Raw genomic sequence first — 21,296 nt, forward strand, 5'->3', positions numbered from 1 at the left:
TAGGTAGAGGTCACCTCTAATCTGTAAGAAACAGAATATAATGAGACTTCTTGAAGGCTTTCTGAATAGTTCATTTTCTAAATGTGTAATTTTTCTGGTAAGGGCTTGCACCTTTTTAAGACATTTCATTACTTCTGTAAAGGCTCCAAAATATAGCATTGTTTTCAATAGTAGTTTAGCTTAATGAGGTATGAAACATTCAGTAATCTCCCTGGAGTAACTTGACATGCAACTTAGAATTAGATCTACCAAAAAATGCAATTCTTCCCTTGTGGAATTGGTTGTATGTCATAGCTAAATTCAGCTGTGGCACATTTCCCCCTTAGCACATGGATTTTTGGTGATGCCGAAATTGCAGTCAAACAAATGTGTTTTTTTTTTCTAATAAAATATTAAGATTTTTAGTTCTGATGTAATGATAAGTCAGTAAAGCTGCATTGTTGCCATATTCTGCACTTTCTACTTTTTTGCAAAAGTGAAAGCCATATGTCCCCCAGTAAAGGAAACTAGTATATTGCAACTTACCACACTGTAGTAGTGGTATCTGCAAAACTGTATATTTGATATCTGTATATAAAGGGCCACATGTCATTCTACCCTTAAGAGTTTTTAACAAACCTTTCAGGTAATTATTAGTGATCTACTTAGGGTAGGATTCCTCTAAGACTGCCGTGGTACACTTAAGATAAGTCAGCTCTGTGTTGAATTTGACTGCAGCCCATTGTTTTTCTCTCTACATGGAGCTTTGGTCATGCCAAGTTTATAGTCAAAAAATGATGTCTGCCCGGGTGAAGTATTTGTGATTTTTTGTTTCTGATGCAATGGCAACTCAGTAAAGATGCAATATTAACATGCACTACATTTATAAAACTCATATAAGAACCAGTAATGGAAACTGAGTATACTGCAACATGTTTGACTGTTGCTGTGAATGAGTGCACTTGCCTGTATCTAAAAGATTTCATCTAAATCCTCCTTTGAGACTTTTGTGACAAGTCTTGTTACCTTTACAGACACAGACACATAATTTATGGCTGTTATTCTTTCCTTAGGAAAGGGGGATTTAAAAGTAGAAGAAGAAAAAAATCAATCTTAATCATTTGCAAAGGACCTTCACCGCTACTCCTAATTTGGACACCACTGCATTGCTTTCAGTACAGGAAGTTGTTTGCTTCTGCCATGCTTTCTCTGACAAAAACGTCCTTTTTAGGCAAACATAATGTGACTTTTATTTGTTATCTAATGGAAAATCAATAAAAGCATCTTCTGGGCATGTGCTGCATTCTTCACCTTGATCAAAACAATTATGCCAACCTGCCAAATTGTGATAGTGATATACCTTTCATCCCCTGCATGTGGTGCCTGTGTATAAAGGTCCTTTTTCTGAGTCTTTAACAGAACTTATAGGGAATTACAGTAGGGCAGTTAAGTACAAAATACACCCAAGACTCCTATTCCTACTAGAGAGATTTACGTTAGTGCTTTGTTTAACTGCACTATGTTGCTCCTTTGGATCTGCCCCATTTAAAGTGTAAATAATGAAAATGTTGGAACCAAGGTGTATTAATCATTTTTAATCTCAAGTAACTCAAAATAGGCACTCAAAACTCTCAAATTAAATTCTAGTTAAAACTTTCGTATAGGTTTCATCAGGCAAGTAAATTCTAATTAACATTCTAAATGTATATTAAGTGCAAATCAATCATGTGATGTAAACCAGTCATATAATGTTTAAAACAATCACATAATACAATGTGTAAAATATAATATATTATTTAAAATTCAACTATTTAAAACATGTTTGTTAAACTTGTTCTTGGAACTACCTAAGAATGGGTTTAATGCCGAGTTGACCATTTAATCCTGGTATTAAATGAGCTTTAAAACAAATGATTCAATTAAGTTCCTCCTTTTTTGTAATATTCAGCAAATTCCCTCCCCTTAAAGGGGTTTTAACAACCTGTAAAATTAGAAAGTTGAAGCTGTGCGTTTCATCTGTATCTTTAATGTACTTGTAAAGAAAGACGTCCACCAGAAAGATTCTTGCCTCCACATACCTTCTTCCCTCCCTAATGTATGGCACTTCTCTGTTCTTGAATCTTCAGCTCAGCCTTCAGACTAAATTAGAAGCCTGCTACAATAAAATCTGCAAATTCGCCACCAACCCTAGGAACTCTTCCCATCAATGCATCTTCCTCCACTCACTGCAATGGCTCAAGCTTCCCAACTATCTGAACCTCCTTAAACTCACCACTATCCATAAGCTGATATTTAACCCATCCTCCCGTCCCTCTCTCTCCACCTCTTTAACCCCCTATATTCGTAATCGCTCACTTAGGTCAGCAAATTACAACCTGCTCAAAATCTACAAACCTTTATGGCCAACTGGACACTCTCTGCTATCCTGCTCCTTATCTAAACTATGGAACTCTCTTCCTCCCTCCCTTAGAATTACTCATAACCACTCTAACTTTAAAACCCTCCTCCATTCCTACCTATCTTCAAAGTGGGAATGCACGAGCTCCTTCTCCACATAGGATCCTCCTATATCAAAACCCACCTTCTAACATTGTGCATCCTCTCCTCACTCGCATCATTTGCCCTCCTACTCCTCTTTAACCTTCAAATTTTGTTAATAGTTTATTTCCAACAATTTCTCGTCCTCAGTTGTAATTCCCTGTTAATGGCCCTTAGACTGTACTGTTGCTAGATTTTTACTACTATTATTGTGGAATGTAAAATTTCAATTGTAATTCACTGTTAATGACTCACAGACTGTAGAGTTGCTAGATTTTATTATTATTCATTGGTTCATAGGTGTGTACTAGGTTAATGGCCCTGGAGCCTTTACAAGCCTAGCCTATAGAAGTGCCTTGGCATTGTGCCACCCAATGTTAGTTCCCAGTGCATCTGTCAATTAGAGCCACTGGAGTGATCCCCAGGGTGAACTTTCTAGTTCCCATCCACTTATCAAGATTTCTCTTGAAGAGGGCCAGTGAGGTGTTCTGCTTGACATGTATGGGAAGTCTGTTCCAGAGCATGGGCAGTCTCTGGTTTATCAACCTGTCCCTCTAGCATGCTCTGTTGATTGTGGTAATGAGGTTGAGGTCTCTGGACCATGTGGTGTGGAGGGATTGGGATTTATTTAGATGTAGCATTTCTAACAGAGCTGGGCCAAGGATCCTCTTTGTAGGGTACTTTTGTGGCATTTCCAGCTATTGCATGTGTCTAGTGAGTTACATGCCAAATATACTCAATGGTTGGCCTGATGAGGGAAGAGTAGATACAGATGATGACCTCTTTCTTCCTGGATGCAAAACCCTTGGTAATGAGATGTGCCACATAGAAGGATTTTCTGACCACAGTGGCAATGTGGTGGTCGAAGGAGAGGTTGCTGTCAACCTGTGTCCCCAGATCTCTTATAATGCCTTCAGTGTTCAGTGGGCTCCCATCAATGTGGTAATTAGTGAGAACGGAGTTTTTTTCAAAGGGGATGACAATGCATTTTTTGGCATTAAGCTTAAGGCCATGGTTTTGACACCAGTCACTAGTCTCAGTGAAGCCTTTCTGTAGGATGTCTACATCACTTGGGGAGTTAATAATGGCTCCCAGCTTACAGTCATCTGCAAACTTGATCAGCCAGAGTCCCTCCGTGTTGGCCTGGAATTCTGAGAAGTAGAAGCCCAACAGGAGAGGAGCAAGGACCGATCCCTGTGGAACTCCACTCGTGACTGGTCGGCAGTCTGACTTGGAGTCCACTACTTTCACACCGTGGGTTCTATCTGTGAGCCAATTTGCAATGCCCCTAGTGATACAAGGGTTGATACCTACTTTGGTGAGTTTATCAATAATTCCTGAATAGGGAATGGTATAAAAAGGCCTTGGCCAGATCGAGGTAGGCTGTATGAACTGTCTTGCCCTCATCCGCAGCTCTGGTGACCGACTCAAAGAAGTCAACCAGGTTGAGCAGGCATGATCTACCTTTCACAAAACCAAATTGCGTGGGATCTAGAGTTTGGAGATTCCCTATATCCTTGTTAATTAGGTCCATGATGATGCTCTCCATAGCCTTACATATCAGACTCGTCAGGATAATGGGGCAATAATTCCCAGGGTCTGTAGTCACTCCCTCCTTTATGGAGAGGGATGACTGTAGCAGTGTGCCATTTGGTAGGGACAAAGCCTGAGGTAGGCTGTGATTGAACAGGGCACACAGATGTGCTACCAGTTCACTTTGTAGTTCATATAGGACACATCCGGGGATATTGTCAGGTCCCATGGAAGCTGTATTCTTGTCCTTGGACAATGCAACTTTAACCTGTACTGCAGTAATGCTGGGTGCCTGGCATTCCTCCGGTATTGTGATTGGTCCTTTATGTGGGAGAGAGGGGTAAAGTTGGCACTGAATCTGTCGGCAAGTATGTTGGCAAAATCTGCTGGCTCAGTATAGAAGGTACCATTGTGCAGTAACTCAGAGCAAACCTGGGCATTGCCTTGGAGATTCTTGATATTACTGTAGAAAGCTTTGTGGTTATTTTTAGTGTCTGTTGCAATTCTGTCTTCATAGCTGGCTTTAGAGGTTTTGATGAGGGATCTCAACTTTTTGTTGAGGCTAATAAGGGAGTTTTTCTAGTCTTGGGACGTCACCTTTTTCTGCAAAAGTTTCTTCCTTCTGTTGTAGAGTTTATTAATGGCAGGGGACCACCAGATTTACTTCCTTTTTTTGGAGGAGAGCGTCTTGGTTTTGTTGGGTATGGTTAGTTCCATGCATTTGTGTACTTCTTCGTACAGTGCATTGGTGTATGATTCGACAGTCATGCATCTATTTTCCATTGACATGAGTGACGTGGAAGTTAGCCACCTCTGTTTTTAGGAGCCCAAAGTCAGCTTTGGAAAAGTTTTTCACGGTGGTTACCTTTGCGGGGGGTGTGGGTGAGATGTGGATTTCCATGGTGATTAGTTTGTGGTCGGATCTTACCAGGGAGGAATTGACTATTGGTGTAGTGCAATGGTTGCCCATGTTTGGAATAACCAGGTCAAGGATGTTGCTTCCTCTAATGGGGGTAAGAATGAGCTGGTCCAGGGCATTGGAATTGATGAGTTCCAGGAAGCATTGGGCTAGTGTATTGGTGCATGAGTAGTTTTCCCAGTTGATGGAGGGGTAGTTGAAGTCACCTAATATGAGAGTGTTGAGTTGGACCCTAATAGTTTCCAGGGTGCTTAGAAACATGGAGTGAGAGCCTTGGGACATGGTTGGGGACCTATAGCAGGCTATGGCCTGAATTGCCATCTTACCCATTGTTTAGTTTTACCTGAAGTGTCTCAGATGCGTTATGCTGGGCTACTTGTCTGGAGGTGTGCATATCCTTTATGTATATGGAGACACCACCGCCTTTGGAGCTTCGGTCTATGTTCTGGGACCAAAAGGTGTGGAATGAGTTATAGCCTGGTAGTGCAGGGGTGCTTTCTGCTGCTTTAAACCAAGTCTCTGTTACAGCACAAATGTTGATGTTCTCCATTTTGAGGAGTGCTTCAAGCAAGTGCATCTTGAAATTTAGACTTCTAGCGTTGAGCAGCATGACCATCAGATTGCATATTATTATAGAATGTAGAATTTATTTTTTTTACTGCAGAATGCTGCATAAAGCTGTATGACTTATTTGCTTTGTATGTGCATATGCTAATATGTTTGTCATTGTTACTGGAGCTTTTCTTCCCGGGCCTACACTGAAAACAGGCTCTTTTTAGGCCCGGTGAACTTCCTCAGTCATCAAACTGAAATAAATAAATAATAATTAAATAAGTAAGTACATTCATACTTGCTCTACGTGATATATGTGAAAGGTTCCTCGCTATCCACTCCTTAAAACTTTTGTTAGTTTTGCCTATATAATAGGCCTGGCAAGGCAATTCATATTTAATCTATCAGGTGAATCTGGGAATCTTGAGGCAATGTTATAACTGCCTCATGTACACAGACAACCCTCTCTTCATCCCACATAACACAAATACTTGCGAGAGATGCAGCTATTTAGCCAAACTGGAGGCTGAGCTCTCTCAACTCAGGACTGGCAAGACCAGACAGGAGGAGAAGGCAACTACACACACCACAAAACCAGCCTCACATAATGCTACCACTCCACTGAATCAAACACATAAACACACAAAGACATACTCGGAGGCTCTGAGTAAAAATTTACCTAAACAGCAGAGGCCTCCAAAGCAGACACCCAAACAACTGCTACCTCAAGACACCCCACAAGCAACACATAAACCACAAAAGCAGTGTGCAAAGCAGTCACAGCCCTTAAGGCCAAATACAACACCAAACATACTTGTCATAGGTGACTCCATAGTCAGACACACTGACGTCCCACTCACCAGGCTGAACAAGGAGAGGGTCACAGTAAGCTGCCTATCGGGCGCTAGAATCCGCCACATAACACAAGCACTCAGGTCACTCCACGGCAAGTACAAAGGCACTGGAAACCTTACATCTTAGTAAACTAACCATAAGTTGGTTTAATGCCTATCTCTCTAGCAGAAAACAGGCGGTCCAGTGGCAAAACAGCCTATCAGACCTACTCCCAACTAATATTGGTGTCCCCCAAGGATCTATCCTTGGTCCCCTTCTTTTCTCCATTTTCATAAATGGCCTACACTCAATTATTCCCAAAGCCACCTGTATTCAATACGCAGATGACTCCACCCTGATTTGCTCTGACGAATCTCTCGCCAAACTCCAAGCCACAACCCAAAACTGCTTCTCTACTGTCGAAAAATGGTTCTCGGAACTTAAACTCTTACTTAACCCTACCAAAACCAAATTACTTCTCTTTTTCCCCACTTCAGTGACTGCTCAAACTATAGAACCCCTCAACACCAACAATCCCACTTTCCATGTGTCCTCCAACAATGGGACCATCATCTACCCCGTATCCAATACCAAACTACTAGGGGTGACCATAGACCATAAACTTAAATTCGATATACATGTAAACTTAACTATTAAATCGGTTAACAAAAAACTTGGGTCAATGTATAGAATAAAGGCCTTCTTAACTCCGCACACCAAACTGACTATTGCCCGAACCCACCTACTCTCCACACTCCTCTATGCCTCCCCGATATTCTCCTTCCTAAACAAGAAAGAGCTTAATAAACTAACAACTACCTACAATCACATAGCCAGATTTATAACAGGAACACCCTATCGCACTCATCACTGCCTAAATTTAAGGTCTCTCGAATGGCTGGAACTGCCCAACTTACTCAAATTCAACCAGCTAACTGAGGCTTTTAAAATTATTAACCATCCAGATAAAACTCCCTCACTGAACAAAATACTTACCCCGTACTCCAACCTTAACTCCCTCAGGTCTTCCAAAAGTCTACAAGTAAGGACCATTAAATCTAACAATGCTGGTGGTGATGCACTATATGCCAATTCCATTGGCAAATCCTGGAACGCCCTACCAAACAACCTAAGACTTATGCCCTCTCAGCACCAATTTAAATTACATCTTAGAGCATACTTGAAATCCAAATGGTTATGCCCTTGCTCCAGTCCAGACTAATAAGCTATTGTCCCTGCCGTACATAGGCTTCTCTCAGCCTCCACCTAACCCAAAAACCAAAGAACACTCTATTTAGCCCTGCTTGTCTGGCTGTTCAAATCTGTACCTCGTTAAATCACTTAATAATTCTTGCTTCTCTTATTCGGTCTTTAAGCATCAATGTATTTAATTGTACTCACTTGTTATAGGTTTATCATTGTATTTGTATTAACCAGTATTAACTTGCGTAACAACATTATTGTATTTGTTAATCTAACTATGACCTTGGAGCTTTTCTCCCCGGGCCTCCACTGAAAATGGACATGTATCCAGTTGGACTAGCCCGGTCAACAAATGTAAAATAAAATAAAATAAAAAATAAAATAAAAAATATGACACAGTCATTGTCCATGCTGGTGTGAACGACCTGAGACGTACCTCCCTGGACTACATGAAAAGAGACATAGAGGAGCTCTCTGATTATGTAGCCCAGGCAGGTATGACCCTAACCCTGAGCAGTATCCTTCCTTCACCAAGAATGATGCCACAATATAGAGACAAGATGATCAGCTTTAACAATTGGCTTAATGTCTGGTGTCATTCAAAGGGGATCCAGTGTCTGTCTGCCTGGGATGACATGCTTGACAAGCCACGCCTTGCACCTGTCACCCTGGGATTCCGGATATTGGCTAAGGCTCTTGCCACCCCATAGTGCCTTTTTAGGCAAGGCTCAAATTCTAAACCTACCACCCTAGAAAACAAAAATGGGAAGAAACTGAGGGTAATGCTGCTCAATGCCAGAAGTCTAAATCTCAAAATGCACACACTCGAGGCCCTTCTCAGTATGGAGAACATCGATGTCTGTGCTGTAACTGAAACCTGGTTCAAGGCTCCTGAGAGCACCCCGCACTATTAGGTTTTACCTCATATCATGCGCCCCAAAACCCGGACCACACCACAAAAGGAGGTGTATCCATATTCATAAAGGATACTCACACCTCCAGGTTGGTGGCAACGCAAGCTTGGAAACCATCCAGGTGCAACTAACCATAGGCAAAACTGCTCTACAAATTGTAGCATGCTACAGGCCACCCTCTCAAACTCAGGAACCCCACACAGCCTTCCTGAAGACACTGGAGGGTATAAATGTATCTCCAAACACCATCATATTGGGTGACTTCAACTACCCGAATATAGACTGGGAACATTACTCAAGCCCTAACTTTCTAGCCCAATGGTTCCTGGAGTTCATAAATTCAAATGCCATGGAACAGCTAGTCACTGTTCCCACGAGAGGAGAAAATATACTAGATCTCATTGTCACAAACATGGGGACAAAATGCTCCACACCGAAGTATATCCCTCATTGGTGAGATCTGATCATAAACTAATCTCACTGGAAATCCACATCCCGCCCCCACCCCAAGCAAAAAGACCATAGTGAAGAACTTCTAAAGCAAACTTCACACTACTCAAGACTGGTGTGGTATCCTTCAAGGCCCCTGAGCCAGAGGAAACCACAACCCAAGCTGCGGAAGCCCTTACAAATGCCTTCTATGAACACCTCCAGGACTGCATGGATCAGGCAATCCCAAATAAAACCAAGACTCTTTCCACAAAGGGCAAACGTCCAGTCTGGTGGACCCCAGCCATTAACAAACTTTACAATAAGAGGAGAAAGCTATTACATGATAGAACAAAATCCATAAAAAGTCACCCTGATCATTATTAGTAAAAAATACGAGCACTCATAAAATCAACTAAGGCCAATTTTGAGAGAAAAATTGCCATGGATTCAAAGGACAATCATAAGGCCTTTTTCAGCTATGTTAGAAACCTGGGTGGAAACTCCCAGATATGCTCAGAATTAGTCCAAAATGATACAAAAATCACTGAACCCACAGACATTGCCAACATACTGGCAGACAGGTTCAGTGCAAACTTCACCCCTCTCCCCTAAAGGAGAGATAACTATCCCAGCCGAGTGTAGCCTCCCGGACATCTCAAATGCGCAGGTGAAAGCTGCTCTCTAAAGCTAAAAACACAGCATCAATGGGACCGGATGGTGTCCCCGGCTGTGTGCTACACGAGCTAAATGAGGAATTAAACCCGCACATAAGGCAGCTGTTTAGTCTCAGCCTTACCACAGGATACGTGCCCAAGGAGTGGCGTACGGCAACTGTGGTCCCACTCCACAAAGGCGGCGCCCACGGACCCTGGTAATTACCGCCCCATAAGCGTAACAAGTCTAGTCTGCAAAGCTATGGAGAGGATCATAATGGAGCTCATAAACAAAGATATAGGGGACTTGCAGACATTGGACCCGACCCAGTTTGGCTTTGTCAAGGGAAGATCATGCCTTTTGAACTTGGTCGACTTCTTCAAACAGTCACCAAGGCCATTGATGAAGGAAAGGCAGTCCATACAGCCTACCTTGACCTTGCAAAGGCTTCGACACAATACCCCACTCGGGTATTGTAGAAAAACTTACCAGCTTAAATGTAAACCCATATGTCACAAGATGGGTTGCAAACTGGCTTAAGGACAGAACCCACAGGGTTAGAGTTGCTGGCGCTGTGTCAGACTCCAAGCCGGTCACAAGTGGTGTCCCACAGGGCTCGGTCCTTGGCCCCTATTGTTTGGCATCTACTTCTCAGAAGTACAGGCCAACATGGGAGGACTTTGGCTGACAAAGTTTGCAGACGACTGCAAACTGGGCGCCATAGTGGAAAGTGCATCGGACACAGATATCCTTCAGAAGGGACTCACGGAAACAGATAGCTGGTGCCAGAGCCATGGCCTGAAGTTAAACGCCAAAAATGTATAGTCATACCCTTCGGGAAAAACAAGGTAACCCCAAGCTACCATATAGGTGGCAATCCACTAAGCACAGAAGAGGTTATCAGGGACCTGGGGACCCAGGTTGACAGTGGCCTTTCTTTTGACACTCACATTGCTAAAGTGGTTAGAAAGACCTTCTACATTGCCCACCTGATCATGAAGGGATTCACATCCAGATCTAGTGAGGTCATTGTTCCCCTGTACTCTTCACTTATCAGACCAATGATCGAGTACAATGCCCCATTCGGGATGTATCTCACCCGACATCTGCAGCAATTGGAGAGACCCCAAAAGTTCCTCACCAAAAGGATAAAGGGACTCCAAAATCTGTCATATGCTGCCAGATTGAAGAAACTCCAGCTCTATTCATCGCATACCGTCTGCTCAGAGGTGACATGTGCCTGACATACAAGGCCATGTCCAACCCGGAATTAATGGACATGCTCCACCTCAAAAAATCCAAATCCACCAAAACCACTAGAGCAAGCGACTTAAACCTTAGCATGGATATAAATAGGACGTGCTGGAGGGATAGATTTATCACTCAGAGACTCCCTATGCTGTGGAATAAAATCCCGGTCCATGTGAGGCAGAGCACCTCGCTGACTCTGTTCAAGAGAAATCTAGACCTGTGGATGGGAGATCGTAGGTTTACCCCGGGAATCATCTCTGTGTCACTGCTGGACAGAGGCACAACAAACTAATGGGCACAGTATTTTTTCATATAAGGGGTGGCGTAAGCCACAATAATTTGGGCTAGGCTTATAAATGCCTTAGGGCAGATAGCCTAGTATAAACCTATGAACCTATGAACCTATGAAACTCAGTCTTAGTTTGAAGGGATATTACTTGCATATCTTTTGGTTTTAAGTTTCAGTACTTTTTCTTGTAATAGAAGACAAATTTTCAGTACTTAATAAGCACTATGAATTTATCAGGAGACATTAACATAATGGTTTAAAGTATGTAATCCTTCTTAATGGCTCATTTAGTTTTGTATGTTGTTTATTATCCATACTAAATATTTTAACACCAAAAAAAAGTTACATTTTTAAGGGGAGGTAAATTATACTCTAAGCCACACCTCAGGCCCTCCCAGACAATGGACATGTCCAGAGGGTGTAGCCAGTTCTCTCAAACATGGCCACTTTTTTCATGATAAATACAGAGCTGATTATGAAGTTGTCTTAGAAGTCAGTCATCTACCTGAAGAAAATAAAATGACTGAACCACATCCAAATGACTGCAAACTGCCCTTTTCTTTGGTTCTTTTTGGAAACTCATCTGATCTAGTGTTGGATGTAAATAAACCACAGGCTCACGACACCAAGGGATCCCCCAGAAAGGGGAACAACTTTCAAACACATCCACTGATCTGGTCCTGTTCCACATACCAAAATGGCATTTTTTTTCTACATACCCATGTGGATAAAGTAGTTTTTGTAGGTTGTTTTTTACATTTTCTACCCCCTCACATGTCTCAGACAGGGTGGTCTACAGTATGTCTTGGTGAAGGTTGTGACCAGGTTTTCGGTTTAGAGTTTTGTCATAATTTTTATCCCCTCCCTGATAATAAGTGGTGAAACTACCATTAATCTTGACACTTCCATTTAGAGACTAACAACAGTGGAACACTCCTGGTTCAAGATACTGTCCAAACTATTATTTACAACAAATTTCGACATGTGTTACCACAAAGAAGAAAGAGACCCACACACAGAAAAAACAACTTCTAACCCAGCTTGAAGATACTCTTCGTAAATTCAAAAGCCTTTAATGGGAAGGTCTATACCTGAAAATAAATGCCTGGAAAATAAACTAGTCCCCAGAAGTTTAAAGATGCACAGAACATTAAGTTGCTGGGACACCATTTTAAAATATTCAGGGCTAAGATTGGTTGGTTTACTGCTCTCATACAACAAAGACCAACAAAAATTGGTCTACCACATACTACTAACTTTAAAATGGAATTGCTTGACTTTGGACTCACTGGATAAATAGCATATATGTTTCTTTAGTTTGAAAGCTATTGTACTGTTTATGATTATTTCATCTGCACAGGGTTGCATTAACATAGGCACCCTATTTTAAATCCATGTTCATCCCAGAAATATATCTCATTCCATTGTCCGTTAATTTTTTTCATAACCCCTTAGGGATCCCAGACTCATGACATTGCCCATTAAACACCCCCCTCATTGTCCACCATCAGTAGTGCATATGCATATTCTCCTGCATACATATGGCACTCACACTACTTAAGAATCTCCTTCCCTTGTTGATTTTTTTCAATGTCTGCACATTTACTAAGCCAGTGAGATCCACGAGTAATTGGATATTTAACTATCGTGAAACAAAGCTTCTTCATCCCTTACAGCTGTTGTTTTAATTCGAACATTATGAAAATAGCCATAACTGTAATACTGTTCAGAGACTCACCAAGATCACACCCATGATGACAGAGTTCACAGCACAACCAAATGCACTGAGTCAGTTTGAGTGCAGGAAAACAGATGGTTGTTGCATTTATTTTGAATGGAATCGGCACCACTACTGGCACATTTAAGCACAATTATGACTTGACTGGTCCTGAATGGACACTCAAAGGTTAATAATGTCCAGCTATTGCAATCTATCTGACTGATGAAAGAGCGCATGGCTCAGGGACCTAAACTAAAGAAAAAAGTGAATAATATGTAGGTGTGCTGCATGGGCCTGACTAGGGCTGTAAGTTAAAACTTGTACCTTCCAAAATCTATATTAGAATGATTATTATTCTAACATTAAGGCTCTGTACTCTGGCTTTAATAAGCCTAAAACAAGCTTTTCACTGGTGCTAACCAATGTAAAATCTTACCATTGCTATGTCAGACTGCCATTACCTGTGACAGCACATTAGGACTCCACGCAGGAAGGGAACAGCAAAATCCACAAGGGCTTACTACTCCCCTGGCTTCCTCCCCTAAAAGTCTTTTTAGAAAATACACACAAAAATAATTTGTTTTTTAAAAAAAACTTAAGTGACATTACACAGACCTCCTTCAGGTATGCTCTGTTATGGGGCCCCTATGACTAAAACCGATGAGCATAAAGCCGGCGCCATGCTTAATTTCAGTTTTAATAACGTTCCTCCTAGCACATTAGTTGGGTCATTTAACTTTGACCAAATTCATCTTCTACCACCAAGATTTAGTTTATCTCCATCACGCAAACTACCCATGTCACACCATTTCCAAATTCAAGCCCCTTCCCAAGTCATGTCTCCAAACAAACACCATTTCTGCATTGTCAAGGGGTTGGTAAGCCTCTCATACAAACTGGACCTCCAACAGTCAGCTCAAACACACATATACTATGCTTGATGACTCTGCCTCCACAAGGCCATCTGGGGGTCAGAATACACCATTCACAGTGCTCACTTTAATTGCAATTCTGGCTTTCATACCACGGATAGATAGGGTCTATTAATGTGACCGTGTTTCCACCACCTACTTTCTTCAACTTGTTAATAGGCAGATTTGATGAAGCTTAGTATTAGCAAAAGCACTTGCTAAAGGCAACATAGGTCCGCACTAGGGCTTCCAGATGAAATCATTCAGTTTAAGGATCTGCTAATCCGCAAACCTGGCTGGCAAGGAAATACAAGGAAAAGGTTGCTGATTTATTACCAGTTCACATTTAATCTATCAAACTCAGCCTTAGTATGAAGAAAATTACTTGCGCATCTTTTGGTTTTAAGTTTTCAGTACTTTTTCTTGTATTAGGTGGAACATTTCAATACATAATAACCTCATCTGATCTAGTCTTGGGTGTAAATAACCTCTTGCCTCCCTACAGGCTAAAGGGAAAAAAAAAACATGGGCTCACAGCACCGAGGGATCTCCCAGAAGGGTGAATGACTTTCAAACACATCCACAGATCTGCTGCAGTTCCACATACTAAGAGGGCACTGTTTTTTCTACATTCCCCAGTGGGTAAAGTAGTTTTTGTATTTTTTTTTTTTACTTATAAGTTGTGCCATATAGAAGGACTTCCTCAACAGTGTGGACACATGGTGGTCAACATTCAGGTTGTTATATATCTGTGTACCTAGATCTGTCACCTCTGAGTCTACTCTCAGGGATGTGCTATTGATATTCTAATTTGCAAAGTATTTGACTTCCCAAAGGGTAGGATAATATATTTGTTTTTCTTGTTTAGTTTTAGGCCATGGTTCTGGCACCAGTCATCTGTCTGATCTTGGCTACATCATTTGGGATTCATTGATTGCTCCCTGCTTGCAGTCATCTATAAACGTTGTCATTCAGAGGCCTTCCACATTAGCCTTGACTTCAGAGAAGTATATTCTGAACAGAGTTCTCCCAGCACTGAGCCCTGTGGCACACCACTAATAACTGGCCTCTTGCTGGATCTGGATTTATCCACTTTAACCACATGTGTCCTCTCCATGAGCCAGTTGGCTATCCATCTGGTGATGTAGGGATTTATGCCCAGCTGTGTGGGGTTTTATATAATAACAGTGGAAATTTGTTTCAAATGACTTGGCCAGGTCATGGTTGGTGGTATGTACTGTTTTACATTCATCCATGGCCTTAGTGATATTCTCAAAGAAATCCACTAGATGCAGTAAGCATATCCTGCCCTTGACAAGTCCGAATTTGGCTGGGTCCAGTGTTTGGAAGTTTTCTGTGTCATTATTTATCAGGTCCATGATTATTCTTTCCATGGCTTTACATATAAGACCAGTCAAAGTTATGGGTCTGTAGTTGGTCCCCCTTTATGCAGAGGGATGACTGTTGCTAACCTCCACTGTACTGGGAGAAAGCCAGTCTGGAGGCTGTTGTTAAATGTAGATCCTAATGGGCCGGATAAGTTCCTGATTTAAACTGTGTAAAAGATAACCTGGCGTTTTTAGCTTTAGAGAGTGCAGTGGGAGTTTGTTCATTGGTGTTAACTGGCGGTAGAGTGGTGGAGGGTATGTCTTGGGGGAGAACTGGTGGTGATGGAGAGGTGAAATTTGAGCTGAGTTTGTCAGCCAGCAGATTTGCTATATCTTCTGGCTGAGTATAGGTGATGCTATCTACAACTAATTCCGCACTTTATTGGGTGTTACCTTTAAAACTGTGGATACAACTGAAAAATGCTTTATAGTTATCCTTAGGTTTGGAGGTTATTTTTACCTCAGAATCTGCTTTCAGAGACTTCATTAGTTCCCTGGTTCATTTGTTTAGACTAATGAGGGACTTTTTGCTCTGTTGTGCACATTCTGTCTTACTTCAAGACAGGTTTTTCTTTCTTTTGTTGTACAACCTATTAATATCAGAGGTTCACCAGGGTGGCATGGTTTTGCGGTTTGACCTGGGCTTATTTCAGTCTGGTTCTGCTGTTTCTGTGCATAGGTTTCTATGTTTTCTGGATTTGGGCAGCTTGGAAACTAGCTATGCCATCCCTTAATAGGGGTAATTTACCTTACAGAAGTCCTTAAAGTTCTTGGGGTTAGGTGGGGGGACTAGTTTTCCCTTTATTTCAAGGTAGACCACTTTGTGATCTGATCTTACTAGTTAGGTCATCACACTAGGCAGGATGCAGCACTCTCCCATATTTGTGAGTACCAGATCGAGGATATTTGTTCCCCTAGTGGGAATGCAGTCTAGCTGCTCCAAAGCATTTGAATTTTCAAAGTCAAGAAGTCTTTGGGCCTGCATGTTAGTGGTCATGCATGCCTCCCGATTAATGGAGGGATAGCTAAAATCACCCATGAGTATGGTATCGTGCTGAATGGTGTGATTCTAGTAACTTCAGGTATGTTGTATGGGTTTCTTGATTCATGGTGGGGAACCTGTATCTAGCAAGAATATGGTAATGGATTTTTCCCATGATTAGTTGGAGATTGAGTAGCTCAAGCATGTCATATTGTTTGACCAGCTTTGAGTTGTTCTTATCCTTAATGTAGATCAATACACCTTTGCGTTTTGCTCTTTCTTGTTCAGTGGGTGGTCGGAATGTATGAAAGGCGTTATAGCCATGCATTGCTGGAGTGCTTTCTGTGGTTTTGAGCCATGTTTCAGTAACTGCATAGATGCCAGCCCTCTCCAGGGTGAGGAGAGAATTCAGGGAGTGCAGTTTCTTGTTGAGACTCCAAGCACTGAGCAGTAAATTCTTTAGCTTGCCCTGACAAGCTTTTGTTATGTTGGAAGGTTTGTCTGTTTGGCTTTGGGAAATCAGTATTCCAGTCAAGGTGCTATTACAGCAGGTGTTCTCAGGAGTCTATATTTGCTCAGTCCTCTTCTCAGTGTGCTTAAACGATATCACCTGCACCCTCTACTACTTCATCCATCTTGTATACTAATGAAATGCTCATCATATCAATGCTGCAGAAAATTCACGAACAGCTACAATTTGATTTTTAATATCCTATGAACTGGGTCAGCAAAAAACAGCTTCCCATTAATTCTGGTACAACTGTCTACATGCTTTTTGAAAACAGCAAAAAAATAAAATTAAATGATAAAATTATCCTACAAGACCTAAATAGAAGCATCATTCAGAAAAGTCACTAAATATAAGTATCTGAGACTATGGTTAGACTTTGCTTTCTTTTTTAAAAAGCACGTTCAGTGTGTTGAGATTGTACTACCACAGCTAGTGATGTGTTACTCTGTTGCTCATATCTTACCTCTGACTCTAGAAGATCCATTGTAATCGACATTTCTATTCCGCAGACTGAATGTACCCTACTAGTCATAGCAGCTACGCCTAGTTTTAACACTCAACTATCCAAACAACAGTCAGTAAATCTGTGTATCTATTCCAGCACTGAGCATTGCTGTGCTACCCATCAAAGAATTGCTGCCTGTTTCAACTTGAAGCAAGCTGAGACAATCTTTTTGGTATCTTTTTTTTTAACATTTAATCAACTTTATAACAGTTACTGTCCAACTCATGGTGCATAAGGTAAGTATATGTAACTTCACTTCATACAAACTGAGAACCAGTATTAGTCAGTGCTTGGTATTACAAAGTTCCCAGTTTTCATAAAGGAATAGGTGAGAAATGTTTCAGGAAGATTATTCCTACAAGTTGGCCATATGCTTCTCGACTCCTCAGTGTCCCTATTCCAGGAACCAAAGAAGTGGGAGGCTATAGTTCAAAAAGACCTTTCCAGGATTCACGTGGCAATGACTTCCCCTGGGGCAGAAGAGGAAGTAATAATGGAAAACATCATTCCAGAGGCAAAAATGGCCCTGGAAACTCCTATCAGTGCTGCTGAAAGGAGGCTTGATTGCCTTCCTTTGGAGGCAGTCAGGGGTCAATTATCCCTGCACCAATCTGCCTGGCTGGCAATAACATTGGACAAATGGATGCAGAGGATTGTTACCAGAGGATACAAAATCCGCTTTTTAGAAAATGTAGACAGTCCAAGGAAAATCCCAGATGTTTCCCCCAGTCACAGGGAGGCGGCAGTTTTAGAAATCCAAAAACTGCTCAACAAAGGAATCATCCAAACAGTCCCACCAGACCGGATAGGATCTGGAATTTACTCAAGATTCTTTTTAGTGCCAAAGAAAACAGGGGACTGGAGACTGATTTTGGATCTCAGCCAGTTGAAAAAAATCTGCTCGAGACCAAACTCCAGATGTTCACAGCTCAGTCTATACATTGTTCTTGGAAAAAGACAATTGGATGTGCTCCATAGATCTCCAGGATGCGTATTACTATATAAAAATGGACAAATGGTCCAGGAGATTCCTGCATTTCCAGCTGGAGGAAGGTCACCACCAGTTCATAGCCCTGCCCTTTGGTCTCATCACAGCCCCCAGGAAGTTCACCAAATGCATGGCAGTGGTAGCAGCCCACCTCAAACTGCTAGGATTCCAAGTGTTTCCATATTTAGATGACTGGCTCCTTACTGCTCCCACCAGGCATCAACTTCTAAAGGCAAGGGATTATACACTACATCTTTGTTCCCCATTAGTAATATCGGTAAATTATGAAAAGTCCCATTTAGTACCGTTCCAACAGTTAGAATTTATCTGAACTGCTCTAAACACAGTCACTGGCATTGCATTCCTTCCCCTAGAAAGGCTTCAAAGGATCAGATCACAAGTCAGCAAGATCATTCAGAAAAGCAAAGTGTCAGCGAGGCTAATTTTACAGGATCTAGGGTCAATGGCAGCCTCTGTCACTGTAGTTCCTCTAGCCAGATATCACAAGCAAATCCTTCAGTGGCTCTTAGCCTCACACTGGTACCTATTGAATCAGCCAATGTCTTATCTTATGATCACCAGTCGATGCAAAGACCACCTGAATTGGTGGATACAATCAGAAGAAATTTTGTTGGGCCGACCCTTTACACTTCCGCAAGCCCAAGCCATAGTGACCAAGGATGCATCCCATATGGGGGGGGGCATTATCTGGGAAAGACAGTCCAAGGCACTTGGTTCCAGCTAGAGGACAATTTGCATATCAGTGTTCTACAGATGAGGGCAGTGCTCTTAGCATTACAGGCATTTCAAGATGCCCTCCCTTTGGGAACAATTGCAGTTCAAACAGACAACATGTCAGTAGTCTGGTATAGCAACAAACAAGGAGGAACCAGATCTTAACCTCCTTGTCAAAGAGTATGACAATGGGCAATTTCATCCAACCACTTTCTAATGGCAGTACACATTCCGGGGAGCTCCAACATGATAGCGGACAAGCTGAGCAGAACCATTCTCCTGCCTCACGAGTGGTCTCTCAATCCAGTGGTGGCGGACAAAGTATTCTGTCTTTAGGGCCATCCTTGCTATGACTTCTTTGCCTCCCCTCTAAACAACTAGTGCAGCAGTTACTTTGCCTTGATCCCCCCACCGGGGAATTACCCAGAGACTCTTTTCCATGATTGGCTACCTGGTCAATTGTATGCCTTTCCTCTGATTCCACTGATATCTCAATTTCTAAAGAAAGCCAACAGGTTGAGGAACAGAATAATTCTCATTGCCCCATTCTGGTCTTGACAGGTCTGGTTTCCCTTCCTATGGTCTCATCTACTTTGGAAACCATGGATATTGGACCCAGATCTGGACCTAATGTCCCACCCGGAAGGACTGATACATCCGAACATGCAGCATCTCAAGCTCACTACGTGCTTTCCCCAGTTCCCATGATAGCCAGTCATCCCTCCCTCTCGTCCCTGGCCTAACACTTTGTTCTAGCCCACCACAAACATTCAACTAGAAAACTTTATCACAGCAAGTGGCAGAAATTTACCAAATGGTCACTAGCCTATGATCTTGATCTTTACTCAGCACCAGTTGATAAAGTTTTGGCTTTACTTTTTGAGGCGGGAACTTCTGCTTCCACCATTAGAGTGCATCTGGCTGCTATTTCTAACTTCCATATCGGGTGGCTCATATCTTATGTCTCATATACTTTGTAAAGCCTTTTTGAAGGGAACTTTAATGCTTAGGCCATACAAAGACCCTTCTGCACACTGGGACTTGAATTTGGTTATACACACTCTAATTTCTCCCCCATTTGAGCCATCAGCCAATTGTGACATAAAATTCTTGTCTTGGAAAACTGTTTTTAATAGCCATTACCTCTGCCAGGTGATTATCTGAAATACAAGCCTTGTCATGCAAATCTCCGTACTTAGTCTTTCATAAAGATAGGGTCTCCCTGTGGACAAATCCCTCCTTTCTTCCTGTGGTTGTTTTTGAGTCAAGCATCAGTCAGGTTTTACATCTCCCAGTGTTTTTTTTCCAATTTTTCTAACAAAGGAGAATAAGAATACTGTCTACATTTACTTGATGTTCACAGGCAGTTATGTTTCTACTTTCACAGAACTAAAGATATAAGAAAATCTAACCAGTTATTTATTTCCTTTTCTTCAGTTACATTAGGAAGGCCAGTGTCAAAATTCACTCTGGCTAAATGGCTTAGACTGTATTACATTTGTTTACAACAAAAGAGGCATCCATCAACCAGGACCTGTTGAAGCTCATTCAGCAAGAGCTATAGCAGCATCTACAGTAGTTCATGCCAAAGTTTCTTTAGATGATATTTGTTCAACAGCAACCTGGGCTTCTCCTCAGTCTTTTATTACACATTACAAATTGGACCTGGTCTGTAGGGGTCGTGTATCTTTTGGCTCAGTGGTGCTCAGGAATATTCTTCCATGAGACCTCCCAAAATTCAGGTAGCTAGGGTCCTACAGTCAAAGATTACTTGAAGATTGACAACATCGGATGAAGAATTTATGTCTTACCATAACATTCCATTTGTGTTGTCGATCTTCACTAATCCTTGACATCCCCCCTCCTCCCCCTTACATTTAGAACTCTTGGTAGATCATATCTTCTCAAAGACTGGCCTGTATAATACTGACTCAGATGTAGCCTCATATTACATAATCTTCTGGTCTGTCACTATCCTTTGCAAACTTGATCTGAGGTGATTTGGTGAGATGCATTGTGGGTAGAGCTTAGCTCGAGAGATTTGGAAGGTGCGAGCTGGAATAACGGCCAAGTCGATTCTGAGGCTAGGACCCGAGCACAGCAGTCAAGGATTAGTGAAGACTGACAACAGAGATGGAACGTTATGGTAAGACATAACTTCTTTTTTGTTTTCCATTTATGCTATAAGGACAGTTTAGAATGTTGATTATATGGTATTGATGTGAATACTCCATTTTATTCTATAACTAAATTTGTACAAATACTAAAACAGGCACAGAAGAAAGCAGCTGCAGAACAAGCAGAAAAACGGAAAAATGAGGAGATTTGGGCTCTTCAAGAACAGCTTGCAGCTCTAAAAGATATCCAGACAGAGGTGCAGTCTGGCAAGGTAAGGATAAGTGTTTTACCATACTAAAACTGAACTATGATTTTGGTGATAGTTTTAGACTGCTAACAT

General features: G+C 41.7%; 1 protein-coding gene across 1 annotated transcript in view; it reads left to right on the forward strand.

Annotated features, from left to right (window-relative positions):
- Window positions 1–21,296, forward strand: part of CEP104 (centrosomal protein 104) — a 2,320,447-nt gene that overhangs the window by 1,425,318 nt on the left and 873,833 nt on the right. Inside the window, 1 exon segment of the mRNA XM_044062948.1 lies at window positions 21,111–21,227. Coding sequence (XP_043918883.1) covers window positions 21,111–21,227 — 117 coding nt within the window.

This window comes from Protopterus annectens, chromosome 2.part1, assembly GCF_019279795.1.
Source record: "Protopterus annectens isolate FY-2018-M chromosome 2.part1, PAN1.0, whole genome shotgun sequence".
NCBI lineage: Eukaryota > Metazoa > Chordata > Ceratodontiformes > Protopteridae > Protopterus > Protopterus annectens.